This window comes from Aspergillus pseudodeflectus (assembly GCF_044049435.1).
Source record: "Aspergillus pseudodeflectus strain CBS 756.74 chromosome Unknown BJX68scaffold_5, whole genome shotgun sequence".
In the NCBI taxonomy this organism is placed as follows: Eukaryota; Fungi; Ascomycota; class Eurotiomycetes; order Eurotiales; family Aspergillaceae; genus Aspergillus; species Aspergillus pseudodeflectus.
The window spans coordinates 594,171-613,828 of record NW_027263781.1 but is presented as its reverse complement, the minus strand read 5'-3'; the positions used below and the strand labels follow the sequence as shown (position 1 = coordinate 613,828).

General features: G+C 52.4%; 5 protein-coding genes across 5 annotated transcripts; 2 read left to right on the top strand and 3 right to left on the bottom strand.

The window, feature by feature from the left end:
* Positions 1-184: 184 nt before the first annotated feature.
* Positions 185-5,375, bottom strand: ssdA (mRNA-binding translational repressor SSD1). Its single transcript, XM_071036916.1, has 5 exons — positions 4,545-5,375; positions 1,861-4,469; positions 1,439-1,798; positions 380-1,380; positions 185-327 (listed from the first exon to the last, which is right to left on the bottom strand). The coding sequence occupies exons 1-5, from the start codon at positions 4,639-4,641 to the stop codon at positions 288-290; spliced, it is 4,107 nt and encodes a 1,368-aa protein (XP_070903441.1). The 5' UTR covers positions 4,642-5,375; the 3' UTR covers positions 185-287.
* A 1,686-nt stretch (positions 5,376-7,061) lies between these two features.
* Positions 7,062-10,024, top strand: BJX68DRAFT_228263 (putative RNA export mediator Gle1). The gene is made up of 2 exons (XM_071038828.1): positions 7,062-8,557; positions 8,617-10,024. Exons 1-2 carry the CDS (start codon positions 7,754-7,756, stop codon positions 9,385-9,387), a joined length of 1,575 nt encoding a protein of 524 aa, XP_070903440.1. The 5' UTR covers positions 7,062-7,753; the 3' UTR covers positions 9,388-10,024.
* Positions 10,025-10,294: 270 nt separating this feature from the next.
* BJX68DRAFT_262807 (NAD(P)/FAD-dependent oxidoreductase) lies at positions 10,295-11,745 on the bottom strand (the record flags this gene model as incomplete). The annotated part of the gene is made up of 3 exons (XM_071044536.1): positions 10,295-10,798; positions 10,865-11,493; positions 11,571-11,745. 3 exons carry the CDS (start codon positions 11,743-11,745, stop codon positions 10,295-10,297), a joined length of 1,308 nt encoding a protein of 435 aa, XP_070903439.1.
* Positions 11,746-12,311: 566 nt separating this feature from the next.
* BJX68DRAFT_262806 (putative MFS transporter) lies at positions 12,312-14,405 on the top strand (the record flags this gene model as incomplete). The annotated part of the gene is made up of 8 exons (XM_071044535.1): positions 12,312-12,363; positions 12,419-12,510; positions 12,567-12,929; positions 12,990-13,145; positions 13,201-13,518; positions 13,589-13,734; positions 13,830-14,088; positions 14,157-14,405. The coding sequence occupies 8 exons, from the start codon at positions 12,312-12,314 to the stop codon at positions 14,403-14,405; spliced, it is 1,635 nt and encodes a 544-aa protein (XP_070903438.1).
* Positions 14,406-14,696: 291 nt separating this feature from the next.
* BJX68DRAFT_262805 (uncharacterized protein) lies at positions 14,697-19,565 on the bottom strand (the record flags this gene model as incomplete). The annotated part of the gene is made up of 7 exons (XM_071044534.1): positions 14,697-14,917; positions 15,721-16,146; positions 16,215-16,542; positions 17,454-18,110; positions 18,193-18,656; positions 18,714-19,008; positions 19,074-19,565. 7 exons carry the CDS (start codon positions 19,563-19,565, stop codon positions 14,697-14,699), a joined length of 2,883 nt encoding a protein of 960 aa, XP_070903437.1.
* Positions 19,566-19,658: the final 93 nt, after the last annotated feature.

Below are 19,658 nucleotides of genomic sequence, written 5' to 3'. Positions count from 1 at the left end.
CTCACGAAATACCCCGAGACTGATATTCAATGATACTCTGCCGATCCATCGGCATGACCTCAACAGGCTCCAAACAGTATAAAAACAAGAACAAACAGTACGCTAGACTGATCAAGACAAAGACAGCTAGTGAGAAAGAGGGGTCGCTGTTGCGTCAAAGCTGCCCGACGATCACAAGGACGGCTTTCACAGCCGAGTTCATCGCCAGAGCGTCCCTCGAGATCAACCAAGGAGGTAAAAATATGCATTATAACATTGGTGGGCGCGATGAGGGCGTATACAACTCCTTAGAGTGCGTAGGGGTTGACCGAACGGATGGTGAGGCAACTATAACGTGTGTTAGTGGATATGGGAAAGGTGACGCAAACAGAACACTTACGGAGGACTCTTGCTCAGATCGGTCTTCAGAATGATGGGAACTCGGGTCATCTCGGTGACATCCTGGATGTACTCCCCTCCCTCCTCCCTGAGCTTGAATAGGCGGAGGTACTTCTCCTTGTTGGTCAACTTCGCCTCGGGAGCATCGGACGCGCTAGTAGCGATCTTCGGGTCAGAGAGTGTACGCTGAGGGCCCGGTGGCAGATGACCGTTGCGGGTGGGCGATGGTGGCATGCTTTGGGTTGAGCGGTCGGCAGAAGTCAAAGAGACGCCTGCGGCCATCTCGGTCACCTCCGAGACATCATCATCGTCGTCGAACAGCGCGTCAACATCATCAGCGGACATGGTTCCAGTCTCAGTCTGCCTCCTGAGGGCCTCCTCCCTCTCACGGGCACGCTCGCGAGCAGCTTCCGCCTCTCTTGCGGCAGCAGCAGCCTGAGCAGCGCGTGAGTTGGCAGGCTTGGGACGTTCGTCTTCAGGGATGTAGGCGGATGAAGGCACACCCTTCTCCCAGTAAAGCTCCAAGACCCGGGTCTCCTTGCGGAATTCGGCCTTCTTCAAGGGTAGCTGGTCACAGTGGACTCGCTTCTCAAAACCGTATTCCGGAATGAGCACATCGAAAGCAGATTCGTAGACGCAGATGACAATACCCTCGCTGATCAGGTCACCGCCAATTTCTTGGCGTACCTTGTCCATGCTGCGGCAGGCCTCGATGTGCACGCTCTGCTCTTGAGCGTTGTGTGCCGAATCCTTCTTGGTGTTGCAAAGGTCTGCGGTCTTGTTGAGTGACTCGATATCGTCGGTGAACTCAATGGCACCCTCAGACAAGACAGCCTCCAGTTGGCGATGGACAAGAATATCAGCATAACGACGAAGTGGGTTGGTGAAATGAGTGTAGACAGGGAGGTTGAGAGTGTAATGAGGGCGTTGATCCTCCGATAGGGTACCAGCAACATAGTATTTTGCGCGTTGCATAGCCTTCACCAAGATTGTCTCCATTCCCTGCTAGTTGTTAGAGCCTCTCGTGGATAATCATGAGGTTGCAATGGGGCTTGTTTACCTTGCGCAGATCGTCATCCTGGACCTTGCAAAGACTGCTCTGCAAGCTTCCGCTGCTTGCCTCGTCAAAATCGAATCCGAGTCTGTTCATACGATCGACAAATGAGTGGAGGCGACGGTCGTTTGGTGATACCTGACGACGGAGGAAAGCCTTGTCGGGCAAAGCTGCTACCAGCTTGCGGGCGACAAGGTAGTTAGCCTTGAAGCTCAATTCCTCTACAAGCTCGCGGACTGCAGAAGAGTCGAAAATGTTTCTTTCAACAGGCACATTCTCATCATCGAGTTGATAAAGAAGGCGGAGGGGAGGGATCTGAGAAACTCGGTTGCCCAATCTGGCCTCACGGAATTTCGAGGCGGTGCGCTTGGAAGTACACATATGTTAGCCAATATGGATCAATAATCGAGCGATTGATAAAGTCTCACCTGTAGCCCCAGAATGGTATCAGGCGTAACTCCAGGCACAGAGATACCCGATGCTCCCTTGATCACCGATTCGATTTCATCATAGCTCAGTCTGGCCGAGCTCTTGATGATACTCTTGCCGATCCAGACGTCCTCGTCGACGACACCTGTCTCCTGGTGAGCTGTGAACACCACACTGACTGTCAAGCGCTCCTCGCCTGGGAGCAAAGCGCATAGTTCAGTAGAGACACGAGTAGGCAGCATGTTGACCAGACGATCAGTAAGATAAACGGCGGTGCCTCGTTTCTTGGCCTCTCGGTCAACAAGGGAGCCGCCCTTGACGAAGTGAGCGATATCGGTAACGTGGATACCGATTTCCACCTTTCCGTCAGGGAGAACCTTGAAGTGATAGGCATTGTCAAGCTCCTTGGTTCCAGTCGGTTCGACGGTGAATGTAGCTTCTTGACGGAAATCCCGACGGGAAGAGAGGTCGCTTTCGCTCGAAACGGACCAGTTGTCCCAGCCAATGCTCTTCAAAACAGCATCGGAGAACTCATCTGAGCCGAAGTTGTTGTCGCGGAGGAGCGCCTCGGTTTCCACTCTGAGGTCGCCCATTTCTCCCAGCTGCTCAACAAGCGTTCCGAAAGGATGCAGCGAGGTGATCGGCCATCTCTTAATGCAAGCAACGAAGATGCGGTTGGCGTAGTCTTGGTGCTTCTCCACGAAATCGCGCGGAGCTTGTTCAGTGGGGATAGCAATCAAAGGAACACGCTTGTCAGTAGGCTTGAACCAAACAATCTTCGGCTTATCCTGCTGACGATCCTGGTGGCGGCCGTGGGCGCCATCTCTGGCAAGCCGCTCGGCTTCCTGCTTCTCCTTGGTGGCCTGACTGCTAGGACGGAGCAACCCAAGGGTTCCAGAGAACATCTGTCCGGCGATACGCTCGATGACGGCGACAATGTGGCCAGCATATAGGGGCTTTTGTTCATCGCTGATCTCATCTTCCTCAACCAAGAGGAGACTTTGGCCCTCAACCTCGACATCGTCGTTCTTCTTCTGAGTGGGGCGCTGTCGAAGACTACCACGGCGGCGAATGCTGCCATCAGGTCCAATCTCTTGGCGGTTCTCGCTCGAGTCGGAGCGAGACAGCTTGTCATTTCCAGCGGTACTGCCGGAACGGGCATCGGTGATATCCTTGCGTTTCTTTTTCTCCTCCTTTTCTCGTTTCTGAGACCAGACCTCATCCACGTCAAGAAGTTCGACGGCCACATAGTCGCCTTCGAGGGCACGGTTTCGATCTTTGCTGCCGCAAATGAAGATATCGGCATCCAAATCGGGAGTTGTGACGTACGCGTCGGAGCGGTTCTTCTTGTTGACCCTGAGGATACCAGCGACGAGTTGACCATTGCTCAGGAGTTGGGGAAGGTTTGCCTGGGGAAGGTAAGGAGTGAAGAGTGTCTTCCTCTGTTGCTGCTGCTGCTGTTGCTGCTGTTGAGCAGACAGCTGCGGTGGCGCGTGCTGGCTGGCTCCGAGGCCGCCGAGACCCTGGCCGCCCAATTGACCGTTTTGCTGAAGAGCTTGAAGCTGTGCGAGTTGCAAGGGGTTCAATTGTTGACCACCACCAAACATTTGAGGGGGAGCCATGACAACCTGGCCTTGAGGCAGCTGGATGAGCTGGGGTTGACCAGGATACTGGAACTGACCGATGGAGCCGATAGACTGGTTCATTGAAGGACGGGCACGGTGACCAGGTTGGAACCCGGAGTTCTGCTGTCCAAGACCCTTCTGCTGATCCTGAGCCTGCGCCTGGTTGTTAGGCTGGCGCCAATTACCGTCAAAGTTCCTTGAAGGGGTTCGAGCGTGCGCGGGTTGGCTTCCACGGCGCTGATTTTCAGAAGCACCGTCATTCGAAGGAAACTGGAAGCCACCTGGGCCACGGCCGGACAGAGGACCGCGGTTTCCGCCCACGGCCATGGACTGACTTCTACCATGACCACCAGCTCGGATGTTGCCAGCGCGTTGAAGACCCAAGCCTTGAGGTGGCTGTGTCGTAGTAAGGGTTTGCTTGTCGTCGGAGGCGGGTGCACCTTCGGATGCGTCGCCACTGGGTGCAGGGAATTGGAACCCGGATGCTGCCCTCTTCTGTTGAGCAAGCTCAGCAGCCTTTTTGGCTTCGGGAAGGGCGAGAGAATGGCGGCGCTGGTGACCACCACCACCGGGCGGGCCTCCACGGCCACGGCCATGTCCACCGTTCTCATTCTTCTGGAAGTTGGGTTGCTGCTGTTGCTGCTGCTGAGAGTAATCAGAGTATCCGGAAGCACCCGAAGAAGGAGCCGGCGGAGGACCCATGCCGAGCCCAGGGAGGGCCGACTGGTTGCGACGGTGGGAGTGTTGATTGGAGGCGTTCATCGGAATGCCTAGTTGTTGTTGGCCAACCTGAGGAAATTGAAAAGCATTGAGCTGCTGTGGGGAAACGCCGCCACCTTGCATGTTCGGGGAGAAGCCAGAAACTTGTCCAATCTGCTGCGGCTGCAACAACCCCATGTTGACATACTGCTGGTGTGTTGCAGCAATCTGCTGTTGCTGTTGCTGAAGCGCCTCAATTTGCTGTTGGATTGCCAATTGTTCCACTATGACATCAAATGTTAGTTTCTAGTCAGGACAAGGCAGAGTAGTGACACAAGGGTTGCCGGAGCATGACATACTCATTAGAGGTGTGAGCTCAGACGGGCTTCTGCGATGGGCGATATGAAGCTTCCGTCCAGCTGGTCCGGGGACCCCGGACTGGTTCTGTTGATCCATCTTTTCAGGAAGGGAGAGAGCGGATTATCTCTGTATGAGTGTATGTTGTGGAAGCGGTGATCCACCCTGGATATGAGAGAGCGATGGAAGCAGCGAGAAGGCAATTCGTTGAGCAGTATCCGAAAGGCGAGGCCGGCCGGAGTATTGTTGCGACAACGAAAGACGGTTCTGGAGTATGCTGGATAAGGAGAGCGACAGATTAGTGACTGGATAGGCACCTTAGGTACGAGGACGGAGATGGGTGAGAGGACGTGAGTTGTCAGGAAGCTCGAGAAAAACAGGCGGGAGATGGCATCATCGAGGGAAGCGTAGGGTGCGACTGCCCCATGAGTGCGAAGTCAAAGGTGAAGGAGAGCAGAATGGGAAGGAGCAATAGAGCCACGCGGGATGCAGCAGGTCTGAGGGAGAGCGCGGCTCTGGTGGTGAGCTAAACGGCAGGTGCACATACCTTCAGAAGGGTCGCTTTGGTTAAAGCGAATTAGTATATGATGTCTTGATGTGTCCTTTCCAGGTGGTTGACAGCACTGTTCCCCTTTTACACGGAGTCGACTTGAGGAAAAGTGGGCGGCAATGACCGTGACGGAGAGGCAAAAAGGCAATCAAAAAGGACGGAAAAGTTATTCACACAGAAATTAAAACAACTTGATGCAATCAGAGGAAAGCCCTCCGCGAAAAGGACAGCAAAGACCGAAAGGAGGGGGGATGAAGCTTGAGGGATTGAAGCGTTAGGAGGGGAACTGAAGCACCGAGTAAGCGGATGGAAGCTATCGGTTGTCCCCAACTGCCATACGAGCGACCTCCACCACAACCGAACCTTTGAAACCTCGACCGAAAGGGTACTAGGCTCCGTTATAGATGACTTTTTGTTTCCAATCCGTTTCTCCTTTTTTTGCCTTTTGAAAATATAAATTTAATCCCGCTGTGTGGGAATTGTATGGAGGAGTCCGAGTCCCACAAATAGTTGGAGCCAGCGAGAGGACGAGAAAAGGGGGGCAACTCAGGCTGAGAAGGAGGAGCAGTCGAGCTGGCCTCTTTTCTTGCAAAACAAGATCTTCTCTACAGGGGACTGAATGATGGCGTTCCCCTCGTCTTTCAGCAGCAGAAGATCTGACCACGCAGAGAATGACGAAGTTGATAAGAATAACACGATTCTGTTGGTGGGACTGAAGGAATGGTCCAGTACTGGAGATAGGTGGGGAAGGGCAAAGAAGGAGGGGTAGGTTCAAAGGAGAGAGAGAGGGAGGAAGAGGAGAGAGAAAGAGAGAAGTCGAAGAAAGAGAATTGAAGATAAGAGGAGGGGAAGAGGGAAGAAGAAGAGGAAGAGGAAGAAGAAAAAGGGACGATGGAGATGGGGAGAGAGAGAGAGTTGCCTTTAGTCGGTCTCGCAGGAGCTTCAGGAGTCCAGTCCGTTGGTCAGGGACTACGGAGGAGGCAGTCGACCTAAGAGTGACTGTAATATGAACAAATCATGCAGAAGAGGACCCAATATCGCCATCATCATCATTTATTTAGAAATTACTGTACGCTCGATCAATACATCGCGATGCGGGGGATCCCAACAGCGGCAGGCGAGGAAGCTGATATCTGGATCGTATTCTTTCAAAAAGTTACCTCCCACGCCTTACCAACCACTGAGCTCACGTCGAGACTTTTCGTTTGGCGAAGCTTGAAGAGCTAGCCCAAAGGTACCACACTTTGAGCTCGGCGGGTTCTTGGTTCGCCGGCACGGTTTCGGATTGACAGTGCTCGCCATCCAGCCTACGTTCGGGAGATATTCCATATGCTGCAGGAATTCGACTTTGCAGGCATATTCTGGGGTAAAAGGACGTTCATCCATGTCTCCGGCGGCTGGGATCCCGGGCAAAGCGGCCGATGCTCAAGTGACCGTGCAAGTAAGGTGCTGAGCCTCTGAGGTCCCGCGGATCTTCAGGGAGCGGGTAATGCTCGCTGGGTCAGTGGTCCGGAGTATGGAGCAGCAGTCGCTGTATCCAAATGAGCAGATCTGACTGCATCGTAAGTAATCATGCACTTTTAGTCGGGTCGTCTCCTTTGATTCAGACGCCAAGGTCGAGTGGCATTATTGAATGCCCCAGATCCCTGAAGAAACAACAATCAAGGCCGGTGGCCAGAGGGTACTTGGTCCTTGGGCCGTTCGTACAGAGTAGACCCACTGGAGCTCTGAACACAACCACCAAAGAGCGTAAAGCCTCTCTCCTCGCGGAAGGTGTTTCTAGGCCCCGGGAGAAGAGACCGATGGTGAACTTGCTTTGCTGCTGCGTCTTCCCAGGGCTCACTCAGACTTGGTTTTCGCAATTATACAGACAACGAAGAGACGACAGTCTTGTGATGGACGTCATGATGTCAAGGAGCCCGTTCGGGACCAAGGAACGTTGAAGATCAGAAGCCCGGTAGAGCGCCATGTCATGTGGATGAAAGTTGGGGGACAGCCGCCCGGCACGGTGCACTGCAGAGACCACCCGAGCTTTTCTGACTCAGCAGCTGCAAACGCTCGAGTCTCAGCGAAACAAAAAACGATCGCGTCCCAAACTATTAACCTCCGACATCTGTGTCATTCGGTGTCTTTGTTGGGCCCCCAATCGCTTCTTTGCCTTTCGTTCAACAAATCCTGTGTCAGTCAAAGGGTGAGTTTCAGATTCCTGATTCCTGCGAACTCTCCAGGCATTGACCGCTTGCTGATTCGTCCGGCTGTCTTAGTATGCTCGGCATGAGCTTTGTCCGGAAACATTGAATGCAGCCCACGTCTTTCTTGAGAACGCAATCTCTCTCCTTACAACGCTCTTTTTCTCGAAGAGATACTTGACGGCCATATCATTGCCGCAAAGAATCCTCTTCGAATCATCCATCCCAATCGTTAGCGATCGAACAATCTCTTAGCCAGTCACGTCTTCGCGACTCAGGAATAGATCTCAGTTGAAGATACAGACGCAAATACCGGACCACCTACTATAGACTTGCTTAGATTATGCGCCATATTTTCTTCGTCTTTGCTTCCTAGAAAATACGGACTGAAGCATTACGGAACTTCTTACACTTTTACACCACTCACTACCCCGAGAACGACGCGCCGGCACACCCGATCCGAGACTTGAAAATGGGCAGATCCAGCTATCCTTCCCAGCTAGACAGCCCATCAAGACAGCTCATCGCGGACCTAGCCAACCAGTTGGAGCAGCTGCGTGTCCATAATCTTGAATTGAAGCGCGTCAAAGCCTACGAACGCCGTTCCTTCTACGAAAATCTCGACAAGATCGAAAGTGATCTCGAAGCCCAGCACAATGAAGCGCTCGACAAAGTCGCTGCCCTCCATGAAAAGGTACTAGAGGAAGCACAGGAGACACTGAGGGCACATCAACGGGCGGTTGAGGAAGAACGTCGTCAGAAGGAGGAACATGCCCGGAAAGAGCAGGAGCGGAGAGAGCTCGCCAGAATAGAGGCACTGAAACGGGAACAGGAAGAGCTGAAACGAGAAATCGAGCGGCAAACTCAGATCAAGGCTGCGGAAGAGGCCAAACGAGAGGCAGAACGGAAAAAGCAGCTGGAGCAGGAGGAGAAGAAGCGCAAGGAACAAGAACGGCTAGCAGAAGAGGCCCGGAAACGCCAAGAAGAAGCCAAGAAGGCTGAGGAGCAGGAAGCTGTGCGGCTGAAAGCAGAAACGGAACAGAAGCAGCAAGCAGTACGGCAGAAGCAGCTTGGGGCTGGTCGGCTATCGGAGCAGGAACTCAAAGCCCACCAGCGCTATGTCGAGCTTCATCAACACTTGAAAAAGTTCAGACAGTATCTCAGGGATCAGTCGAAATCGAATCCGATTGTCAAGCAGCACATGGGAGAGATGCGGCGATCGATCAAGAAGTGCGTCGGCCAGCTTCGTGAAGGAAAAGGTGTAAACAAAGTTCAGGTGAGTTCAATCAGCTCTTGTATACTCGAAATTTTGCAACTGACATTCTTCTCATTCAGACCCAAGAAATCCGAACAACACTTGAAAAGGCTGCCTCGATCGCCGAGCCATCTGTCGACGTCCGCCAGTTCATCGCGTTCCCGCCTGAAGAAATCGCCAAATCCGAAGATAGCAAGGTGCCGGCACTCTTGATCTACGCAATGAACATACTCGCCAAATCCCTCATCTCATCTCTTCTCACGGAAGCATCGATAAACCAAGGCCACGCAGAACCTGTTGGCATTCTGGCTGCCCAGATATTCTCCATGGACGCATTCATCTACAAGGGCCAACACATGGTCGACATTCTTTGGGCGAAATACCACGTCGTATGTCCTGCCCTCTGGGGCTTCAACGGAAACGAAAAGACCGAATCCGGTAGACGCGCACTGGGCTGGTGGCGCGAGTCACCAAACGGCCCCTTTATCAGCGAACAAGGCCACGCAGACCGTATGACAGCCCTAGGCGCCGGATTCGCCGCCCTGACCCTTCGCAATTTCGGCAAGACCGAGCGCAAGAATCCGTTCCCGAATACGCTCTTTTGGGAATCCCTCCAGAAGATCCTCAATATCCCTTCTAGCGAGATTCAGGACACGCACGTCACGTTGCTTTCGGCGATGCTGAGGTCGTCGGCTGTAAGATTTGTGGGCTTGTTCGGTCATATCGGGCTAGCAGTCATGAGGAGGGCTATTGTTGATCTGCCAAACAGCCTTCCAAAACAGAGCATGGCCGTTAACCAGTTGAAGCTGCTCAAGGATCTGTACAAGAAGGAGAAAAACATAATCATTTGAGCAGCTCCGGAAAGCCAACGACCGCACGGCTAGCGGGTTAGCACTTGAAATTAACAGCCGATTTGCCGCAAGCCACGAACAGATCTTTCGCCATTCGCCATGGAAGCCGTTTTGGGCCACGCAATCTGGCCATCTGCTCAAATGGAAGCACAAGCACGTCCTTCCAAACAAACATGCCACGAATTTCCCACGGATCACTGGCAAGGCTCTCATCACGGTATCAACAGACCACCAAAGCACAGGCGCAATCAGACCCGGGCTATAATCGAACCCTGGTGAACAGGTAACCGACTTGCCAAGGTAATCAGAATATCAGGCAACGAAGATTCTCAACCACAACAAAGCAGAGCATCATTCATATTCTCCATCTTGACAACTCTTGTACGGTGCGCCTGCGCGTGTCATGTCATGTCTGTCTTCAGAACAAAGAAACAGAGTCGAGCCGAGTACACCCGCCACACGCTCAGAGCTCACCATTGAAAGACGTTCAGCAGGAATTGAGATACCTATTATTTAATGTATGTATGCATGTACTTAGATAGAAAGCAGATAGCTGTGATGATCATTATCTACCTTAGATTAAATTGCACTGGGTATAGGATATCTATTGGGAGTTTTGGATCACAGATAAACGGAGCTTTGAATGAGGAGATACTCGTCTTACATCGATATTGATACTAATCTCGATATACACATTTGTATGGAGACACTATCTTTCTATGCATTAATTTTGCTATTTGTTCTCTGTAGATACATAGTCCAACTAAATATAGTTGTAGGTGGAGAATAAATCATGAGGTGCAGTGCTCAGTTTTGAAAAGGACGCATATACAACGAGCTTCCTTTAATCTTCCCTAAGCTTAACTTTCTTCCTCGATGACTTTGTCCTTACTGGCTTCCTGATCACTCATAACTTTGACATAACACTCGTCCACTCGCGCACATCCTGGAAATTGCCGACCCTGCCACTCCCCCCATACCTATCCTGCGTATCCCTCCAGTCCCTCCCCACCGCCGTCTCAGGCCTCCACCGAAACCCATACCTCAGCCTCTCCTCCAGCACGCCCTCCAGCGTCTCCTTGATCGCAACCCCCACAGCCGGCATCATCATAAACCCATTCCCCGACCCGCCCACGGCGACAACAAGCGACTTGTACTTCGGGTGGCGGTCGATGAGGAATTGCCGATCAGGCGTATCAGCGTCCCAGCAGATCCGCGCGAATACGAAGGGGCGCTCGGCGATTTGTGGGACGGTCTCGCGGAGGAATTGGCGTGCAGCACGCTCGGATTCTAGTGGGATTTGGTGTTTTGCGAAGGGGATGGATTTTGCGAAGGGGGAGTTGGGGTCGGTGATGTTGCAGTAGCCTGGGTGTTCGTCGACGAACTTGAGTTGGCCTGTTGCATCGGGTTCCTGATACCAGTCAGTGATTCACCTATATGCATGGCTGGAATGAGGGCAAAGGTAGGATGAACTTACAATGAAGAACCCGCTGTTAACGTTAAACAGGACTGGCAGATCCTTCCACAACGCCCTCTCGGCCTCGGCCATCTGGATATGGGCCAGTGTCCACGCAGTCGGGCGCAGCTGTTTCTTAAAGTCGAGTAGCTGGTCGCTGCCGGCCCCAGCGCAGAGGATAACATGGTCTGCTTTGTGCTCACGTCCATCGACTGTCTGTGCACCGGTTACATCGTCTCCAGCGGTCGAATATACAAGTTTCTCAACGGCCCCTTCATCCCCAGTTACGAAATTGACACCCAGCCTCGAAGCTTCCTTGTACGCGGCCTCGAGTGCACCCCTCGCAAAAACCCACCCAGCACCCGTCTCGCGGAAAAATCCCTTCCAACCGGGAAAGTCTCCTGTAAGGACACCCTCTGGCATTGTGCGGCGGAAGTCCTCGGCGGAGTTGAGAAGCCGGAGCTTGCCCTTGCATGTACGGAGGTAACCGTCAACATGCGACCTCGCATAGTCCTGGCTCGCGGCCATGATGAAACCGGTTGGGTGGTAGAAGGGTCGAAAGACCGGGTCAGTTTTCCAAGCACTTGCGGTGATCTGGTGCATTCGGTTCCAGACGTATTGCTCAGGGGTATCTGCATCTGAGGGCGCGCCTGGAGGACCTGTTAGGGCTGGCTCGAGTACCCGCAAGATGTGAATGTGGGTGTGAATGGAGATGTCAAGTACGTACCCTCCTCCATGATTTTATTTACATCGTTTCCAGCAGCTGTCGGCGAAGGGATCGGGCTTCGCTCAAGGACGGTCACGTTGTTGTAGCCGGCTCTCGCGAGCTGGAGAGCGGTGCTGCAGCCCCAGGTACCGCCGCCGATGATCAGAATAGAGGAGTCTTTCTTAAGTTGAGACATGATGAGTGACTTGCAAGTGATTTATCTAGAAACAGGACTGATACTAGTATTTAAGCAGGTTTCCAAGGCCCTGCTGGCTAGGTATTAGCCTGTCTGACCGATCGAGGAAGGTCCTGCCGAGAGATGACGGGCTTATCAGTTGGCTGGCTATATTCCGAGCGTCGACGTTGCATCATCCTGTTGGAGAAAGCACTCTGTCGACAAGCCGCTGCATGTAGTACAAGTCCACGCGATATCAACGTCTCCAAAAACGTTTTTCCCGCAGCCTACATCAGATACCAGCCGAGGAAAGGCCCCATTTCCCCGCACTTCCAGCACACTACCAAAGCGTTATCGCCGATCTGACCCCAAGTCCTGCAGACCAAGCTTTGAAACAAGCTTAGCCCCTTCTCTTGGACCTTCCTTGCGAATAGACTTTATCTTCTCCGCTTCACGCAGGTAGATACGGCTATCTATGGCGTTCTTGTTGTCGCCAACGAGGTACTTAAACGAGTTATGGTCCGGTTATAGAGTGAACATGATCATACTATCAGCTCATCTTTTCTCATTTACTGATACAAGTGATTATGGATGACATTTCACAGTCCGAGGTTCCGGGGACCATCTTTATTGTTGGCAGTGAGTGGCACCAACACCAACAGCAGTCCACAGTCGCTATACTAACGCGCCATAGCGGATACATCAAAACTAGGGGAACCCGACGCCACTACGTCAAACAACATTGTCCTCGTTCCCCGTCCACTCGAGACAGCACGAGACCCTTTAGTACCTAGTCTACCCTCCCCTCCCTAGCGCGCACCAGACTAACACAAGAACGCCAGAACTGGCCCAAACGCAAAAAGCTATGGACCCTCTTTCTAGCAACCCTCTTCGCGACCGTCGTCGCTTACGGCGAGAACAACCTCGGCGCCCCCTGGACCGAAGTGGCCGAGGACATTGGCGTCTCGATGAAAGATATGAACGGCGGGAGTGCGCTCAACTACCTCCTGCTGGGCTTCGTCAACGTCCTCTGGATTCCGACGGCCATGAAGTTGGGGAGGAAGATTGTGTATATTTCCAGCATGACGATTATCATGCTTACAAGCGTGTGGAATGCGTATCTGCATGGGGTTGTGCAGTGGTATTTGAACTCGTTGGTTGGGGGGATTGGGCAGAGTGCGTATCAGGCGTTGATTCAGCTGACGGTATGTTTCTTTCTGGATATTAGGTTATGTGATGAGAGTGGTTGTTGATGGTAAAGGCAGGTCTTTGACGTATTCTTCGCTCATCAGCGAGGAACCATGCTGGCTGTGTATGTCTGGGGCCAGCAGCTGGGCTCCATCCTTGCTCTGATCCTTGGTGGGTATATTGCCGAGGGACCAGGCTGGAGATGGAGTTGCAAGATTGTTGCTATACTAAGTGTATGCTGTCCCTTTGTTACACTTCCTTAACAGATGTTTGCTAATGACGCAGTAGGGCACCGTGGTTCTCTTGTTCATCTTTACCATGGACGACTCTCTCTTCCCCCGGCATGCTCTGGCTAGAAGCACTTCTACCCACTCCACTATTTCCCAAGCAACACCAAATGCTCAACAAACAGGTGATGATACCAAGAAAGAACCATTCACCGACCTCACGCGCGAGCCCACTCTCGCCCAAGGCAGAACAGACCTCCTCCCACGCAACTACCTCCACGTCCTCTCGCCTATTCACCGCTGGAAAGAGGACAAGACGACATGGTGGCAGTACTTCCGGCGCCCGTTCCACCTGTTTGCATTTCCAAACATTATCATGGTATATATTCTAGCCCTAAGAGCCCCAGAATAATCAACTCCGAACCAATATGACTGACCATGACCAACAGGCCGGCCTGATCTACGCCTTCGCAAACACAGCAGGCATCGTCTCCTTCAACACCATCTCCGAAATTATGACCGACGACCCCTATAACTGGTCCACGGGCCCAACAGGCCTCATGTTTCTGGCCGCCCTCGTCGGCTCTTTCATCGGGTGCGCCCTCCCCTCCTTCCATCTTTCTCCCTCCTCACTCCCAAGCCCTAACTTAACCCGACCCAACTTCAGCTCCCGCCACTGACACTAAACAGAATGGCCACCGGCGCCCTTAGTGACTACTTAACCCTTCATCTCGCGCGCAAAAACAACGGCTACAAAGAGCCCGAGATGCGCCTCTGGACCCTCGCGCCGGCCTTCGTCTACGGCGCGGTTGGTTACTTCATGTACGGGTGGGCGGCGTCGGAGGGCAACTCCTGGGTGCTCATTGCTGTTGGCCTGGGCGCCATGATCGCGCAGCAGGTCTCGGCGGCGAGTGTCGCGACGGCGTATGCGATGGAGTGTTTTGAGGGGGTGAGCCACCGTTCCAAGTTCCATATCTTTTTCTTTTGAAGAACTCGTCTGATTGTCATTGTGTGCAGATCTCAAGCGAACTAGTTGTCGTCCTCGCAATCTGCTCCTCGCTCGTAAACTTTGCAATCTCCTACTCCGTCCAGCCCTTCATTGAGGCTACGGACTACGGGCGCACTTTCACGTGTTTTGGCGCGCTGGTCTTGGCTAGTATGGCCATGGCGGGCGTCGGAGTGCGTTATGGCAAGAGCTGGCGCAGGTACTGTGCGGGGAGGTATTGGAGGTTTGTCGAGGAGGGGGTTGCGATTGGGGCTAGCTAGACAGGGGATGGAATATTTGAGTTGGATGCGATGGGCTAGGATCGGATGGGGTGGGTATCTGTGACTCCAGTGTAGGGTGGGGGATTACTCCATGCCGTTCATGCCTGCCCGACTGCGCTGGGCACTGTACGTATCACTTTCAAGTCGTTGGTAAGCCATAGTAATAGCATTAATTTTGTGCATATGGGCCGTGGAACTTGGGTACTATGAGAGGAAATGTAGCTATACAGATTTACCCTACCCTAATATGTACGTAAGAGAGCGAAATGGCAAAAGCTATGTAATTGTGGTTCAATATAGGACAGCCTGCACGAGTGCGAGCTCACCAATCAGACGGCAACTATCAGCACCCGTCGCCGTCCCAGGATCCGGCTGATACACCACTCGCTGCGCCAGCAGCTTCGGAGTGTCCCTGTCATGGCTCGGCAGAACGACGACCTTGGCCAGTCTCGCAAATTTCTTGATGATCCGCAGCGTCTGCAACGCGCGCATTGGGTTGTTATTAATCCCATCTAGTTCCTCTCTATTAAAAATATTAATGCTATACATCGCATCCCTAGGTACGAAGTACGTGACTAGAAGAAGGCCAAAATGCTGAGGTTTTGAATACAACACAAGCTAGCTATGCCGAGTAGATGCTGGAGTTCAATGCATGTACAAGCGACCAGCTACAAAACAAATCTCACAAGTCTGGTATGTTCTGTCGGGTGAAAGAATACGTATGACTTCAATGCCCTGGCCTGGTGTGCTTCCAAAGTCCTGAAATATCAGAGCTTTGTTCTCGTGGTCGCTTATAACGAAACCGCGGTGATTGTTGGAGAAGAGCAGGGCATTGGAACTACACCAGCCCTGATAGCGGTGTTTGGCAAACGACAAGAAATCGTAAAGATCAAGTCTACCATTGGCAGTGCAAACCACAAGCTTTGAACCATGGTCCAGGAATCTGAGGTGCTCGGAGGAATATTGACGGAGAAACTTCGGCCGACCTTTCTTTCGTTTCTTCTCACCACATTCCCCATTCCCCAACCCCCAAGTCCCACCTGGCTCGTTCGGTGCCGGTGATAACCGTCGACTAGGACTATTTCTCGATGTCCGGTCACACTGCTGGCTGCCAAAAGGTTCCCTCCAATGCTCCATGCCCGAGGGGAATACGAGTTGCTGACACTGAAGATAGTTTGGCCGGTTGCTATGTCGTAGATTCTGTGGAGCCTTTCTCCTTTGCGATGATGGACAGCGAGCAATTTGGAATCGGGCGAGAATATAACATTGAGCACCTTGTCTTTCTCCGCCACCTCGAAAACAGACACACACTCACCATTGGCTGCTTTCCAAATACAGAGCGGACCGTGCAAACCACCGGCCGCGATCACCTTTGAGTTCGGGCAAATGGTGACGTTGGGGCGTTTGAGTTCTGATTTCACAATTTTCCGTGTTCGTCGTGGCTTGACGTCCCATATACAGACCAGGCGCTCTTTTGCACGCAGCGTCGTGTAAACCATAAAAGTTCCGTCCGGGCTGAATCCGACATTCCACCCGAGCACATTGAACTGATGCTCTGTGATGCACGCCATCGTTGACATGGCAGACGTTGTCCGGACGTCTTGACTCTTATGACGCTCATCAAGACTGCCTTCATCTGAGCCAGCAGAAGAGCCCTCGGACTCTGTATCATCGAGGGGTACAACTACACTAGGAACGGGCACTTTCACCCGGGGATTGAAATCGTATACCCCCATCCTTCCTGTCACCGTCACCAGCATGTACCCGCTATTTTCCATCAACAATGGTGCAAAGAGGATCTCCTTGTACCCGGAACAGGCTCGGGTACTTGTAGGGTTGACACAAGCTCGAAGTTGCTGGTATCGTAAAGCCGCAGTTCCTTCTCTCCCACAACCACGGCCAGATATTTATCATCGTGCGTAAGCGTCATTTTCGAGGCAGGTTGCTCGAGCTCGATCCTAGGTGTGTGCGGACCAATTTTATGGATGTGTGTTGGAACCCATAGCGATGCTGGCGCAGGCTCAGGCGAATGCTCCCTGATGGTGGGCGTGCCGGAAATAGACTCAAAGGGGGTGGGCTCCGGTGAGATTGGCTCGCGTGAGATGCGATCGTGGATAGTAGACTTGTTGTAGGTAGCCTGGCGGAGGTTGGACTTGCTAGGACGCGGTTCGAGAGGGATTGATTCGAGTGAAATGCGGGGAGGACTTGAGGATCTCTTCCTCTTCCGCTTGGTTCCTGAAATAGTGTTCCGCATCGCGTTCCAGGCGGTATGTAGAGGTTGGTAAATGAAAGGTATGTGGGATTGATGGTGAAAGAATGATTTCGTTGCGTTGATGTTGTTGTGTTATGGCCGAAAGTAGCAGCAGGAGCAAAATGCAGGTGAGCTCAATTAGCATTCGAAAAGTGGCAAACCAAGCAAACCCACCAGCCGGCATCTTCAGTATTTTCATTATTTTTCTGTCAGATATGGGAATTCAATCATTATGCTCTTATCCTTTTAGTTTCTTCAGGTGAGTAACACTAGCCGAGGTTCGAGGACTAGGGCTTGGTGCTGGGCCGGCAGAGTAGTGGTACATAGATTTGGCTGCCTGGGCTGCCAGTTTAGGCGTGTTTAGAATGGGCGAAGAGAAAACGCTTTTCCTCCACTTTACGGATGATTCTGGCGTGGGAGCAATAATCAACGGCCGTAGCAAATGAAGTAATTGACGACGAATAGCTCCAGATGCCGTTTGAGAAAATGATTTAGCGACTGTATTCTGATATCCATTGTTGTATCAAAGATCCAAATCATCGCCCCCTTTGAGTAAATCACACCTGCTTCCTCGACGTGCCTTCTTTACGAGATGCAGTGGACTAATGGTATATCCCCAGCAGCGGCACGGCCTTCCGTGTTGAGTATTTTGACTAACCCCCCTGCCTAGGTCTACTTATCTCCACTCTCGTCACCATCGCTCTCTGATGAACTAGACTCCGATGGTTCCAGCGCCTTCTTGGACTGGGAATTCTTCTTGCTCTTTTCCTTTGTCTTGTCCTCCCCTTCGCGTTTACTTTTGCCTTGCTCTTCTTCGACCTTTTCTTCTTGGGTGGTTCCGGCTCGCTTTCGCTCTTGCTCTCACTGTCACTCTCGCTATCACCCTCAGTGCGCCCCTCTTCCTCCTCTTCACCATCACTGGAACTGTCAGACTCCTCCGCGCCTGGCCACTTTGGTGGAGAGCTTTTCTTTGACGCCCGGGTTTGCTTGAGATCGTCCCGCCGCAGGCCGTGCATCTTCGCACGCTCAGGATCAGACCTTCGCACCTGAGTCAGATACAACTCAAAATGGTTGCTGGTCTTGACAACAGCTTGGATATGTTTTGTCCGCAGCTTTGGCGCTGACGGTCCATCCTTGGGTTTCTTCAGGCTGTCCCAATCTGCCAGTGCCACGGCAGTCTGGAATGCGTTCTTGATCTGGCGGCCATTCCACCGACTCCCGGCTTCCCATTGTGCCTCCGCAAATTTCATTATCCTCTTTTCGTTCAGCTCAACTCGGACCTTGGAGGTTTCATTATCGCGCTTAAGTCGGTCTACGTTCTTCTGCCACACTTCGAGGGCCCTCCTTTTGCTGAAGGCAGGGTAGTACAAGGCGCAGTGAATCCGGGACGTGGCGGCCTCGTCGAATTGTTCCACGCGATTTGTGGTTAGAATCAGGACGCCAGAGTAATATTCCTAATATTCCAGCACCCGTAGAAAGACTAGGGGGGTCAGCTATGTCTGTTGCTTCAGCTCGCCGCCATGACTCGCCTGAAACTAGACTATTCTGGACGATATTGCCCTGTATGCGCTCGCCAAAGAAGACATCAGCTTCATCCAACAACAACACGCAACCCCATCGCATAGCCAGATCGAAGAATTGCTCCAAGTTTTGCTCCACCTCCTGCGCAGAGTTTCCACCAAGGTCACCACAAGTAATTGGGAACAACGGGCGACCAGTGTGAGCGGCTACACATTCAGCTGTCGGCGTCTTTCCAACTCCTGGAACGCCGTGGAGGAGAATAATAAGGCCCTTCCCCTTACCCTCCACAATGTCGAACTGACGCTGAATCAGGGCCACGTCGGTTTCAGAGCTCAGTGCTCCTCTGGCCCGGGAATGTGTTTTGACCAAAGCTCGAATGATGTCTCGATGCTTCTTTGGCAGAACCGGGTCATCAAACGCATCATGTGCACCTTCCTTGATTGTCTCGAGCTCTGATATCAAATCAATATTCAACGGATCTAGACCATATTAGAGCCAACTTCGCCTACGGGTGAGCATGCTTATGCGGCACGTACACCATTTTCGACTGAGAAGCACGTATCCGAACACCCTATCCGGCAACAGAGTCAAATGTTCGTCTTCCAGCTGGTCAAGCGCACGGTCCTCAAGCAGAGGGGTATCGTGGACGAACTTAAAATATCGCGCCGTGCGGAATTCTTCATTGTCGTAGTTTATATATTCGCCATGCGTCTCCTCTTCATCCTCCTCAGTTGGTTGCAGGATCACACCACCACCGATGTCGGGCATTTTGATGCCTGGATCACCGCTACGATACGCAAATTCGAAGTCGATAACAACATCGCTTTCAATCTGCAGCCCCGTGTTAGCTCAAAACACCCCTTCAGGCCATGGTGGTTAAAGTAATGAGCACAAACCTCCTCGAGTTTGTGGAAGTCCTCATTTGTCAAGTTAAGACCCTTGTACCGTTTATGCGACACTTTGACTAGGCCCACGAACTTACAGCCGCGTTTGGTAATATCTGACTTAGTCGTTGCATCCAGGTACTGCAATGGGAAGACATCCAACGCGGTGACTGAGCGCTTCCCGACATACGGACGGATGGCGATGCTTTTCGGAACAGGCCGTACTTGTTTACCGTCATAATCGAGATGGAAGCAGTCAACGACAAGGTTGGAAACGGTATTGCGGGATGACTGGGACTTCCTGGGGACTAGTGATCTCCGTCCTCCAGAAACTTGGATGACTCGAAAGACCTGATTGTTTGGACGCCTGGTAACAATCTCCTGGCCCGGCCAGAAGAGATGCCACAGGTGCGAGAAGTAGATGGATTCCACGGCTCCTTCGTGAGCCTGACGGTGTATCTGTACCACATCTGCCAGATCGACAGCCGTCGTCTTCTGCGCCATCGATAACCTCCCATTCTATCTCGTCAACGACAATACATCGGAGGCCACCCAGTCACTGCTGCGGTGGCTGATCAGACTAACTCACCGACAGAG

What these genes read in the sequence shown, in the direction of transcription:
- ssdA (XM_071036916.1), bottom strand. Translation starts at nt 4,641, where the DNA reads ATGGATCAACAGAACCAGTCCGGGGTCCCCGGACCAGCTGGACGGAAG. An exon ending in ATACCATTCTGGGGCTACAG is followed by an intron (nt 1,799 to 1,860) that starts GTGAGACTTTAT and finishes TGTACTTCCAAG; the next exon opens with CGCACCGCCTCGAAATTCCG. An exon ending in GATCTGAGCAAGAGTCCTCC is followed by an intron (nt 328 to 379) that starts GTAAGTGTTCTG and finishes CACACGTTATAG; the next exon opens with TTGCCTCACCATCCGTTCGG.
- BJX68DRAFT_228263 (XM_071038828.1), top strand. Translation starts at nt 7,754, where the DNA reads ATGGGCAGATCCAGCTATCCTTCCCAGCTAGACAGCCCATCAAGACAG. An exon ending in AAGGTGTAAACAAAGTTCAG is followed by an intron (nt 8,558 to 8,616) that starts GTGAGTTCAATC and finishes CTTCTCATTCAG; the next exon opens with ACCCAAGAAATCCGAACAAC.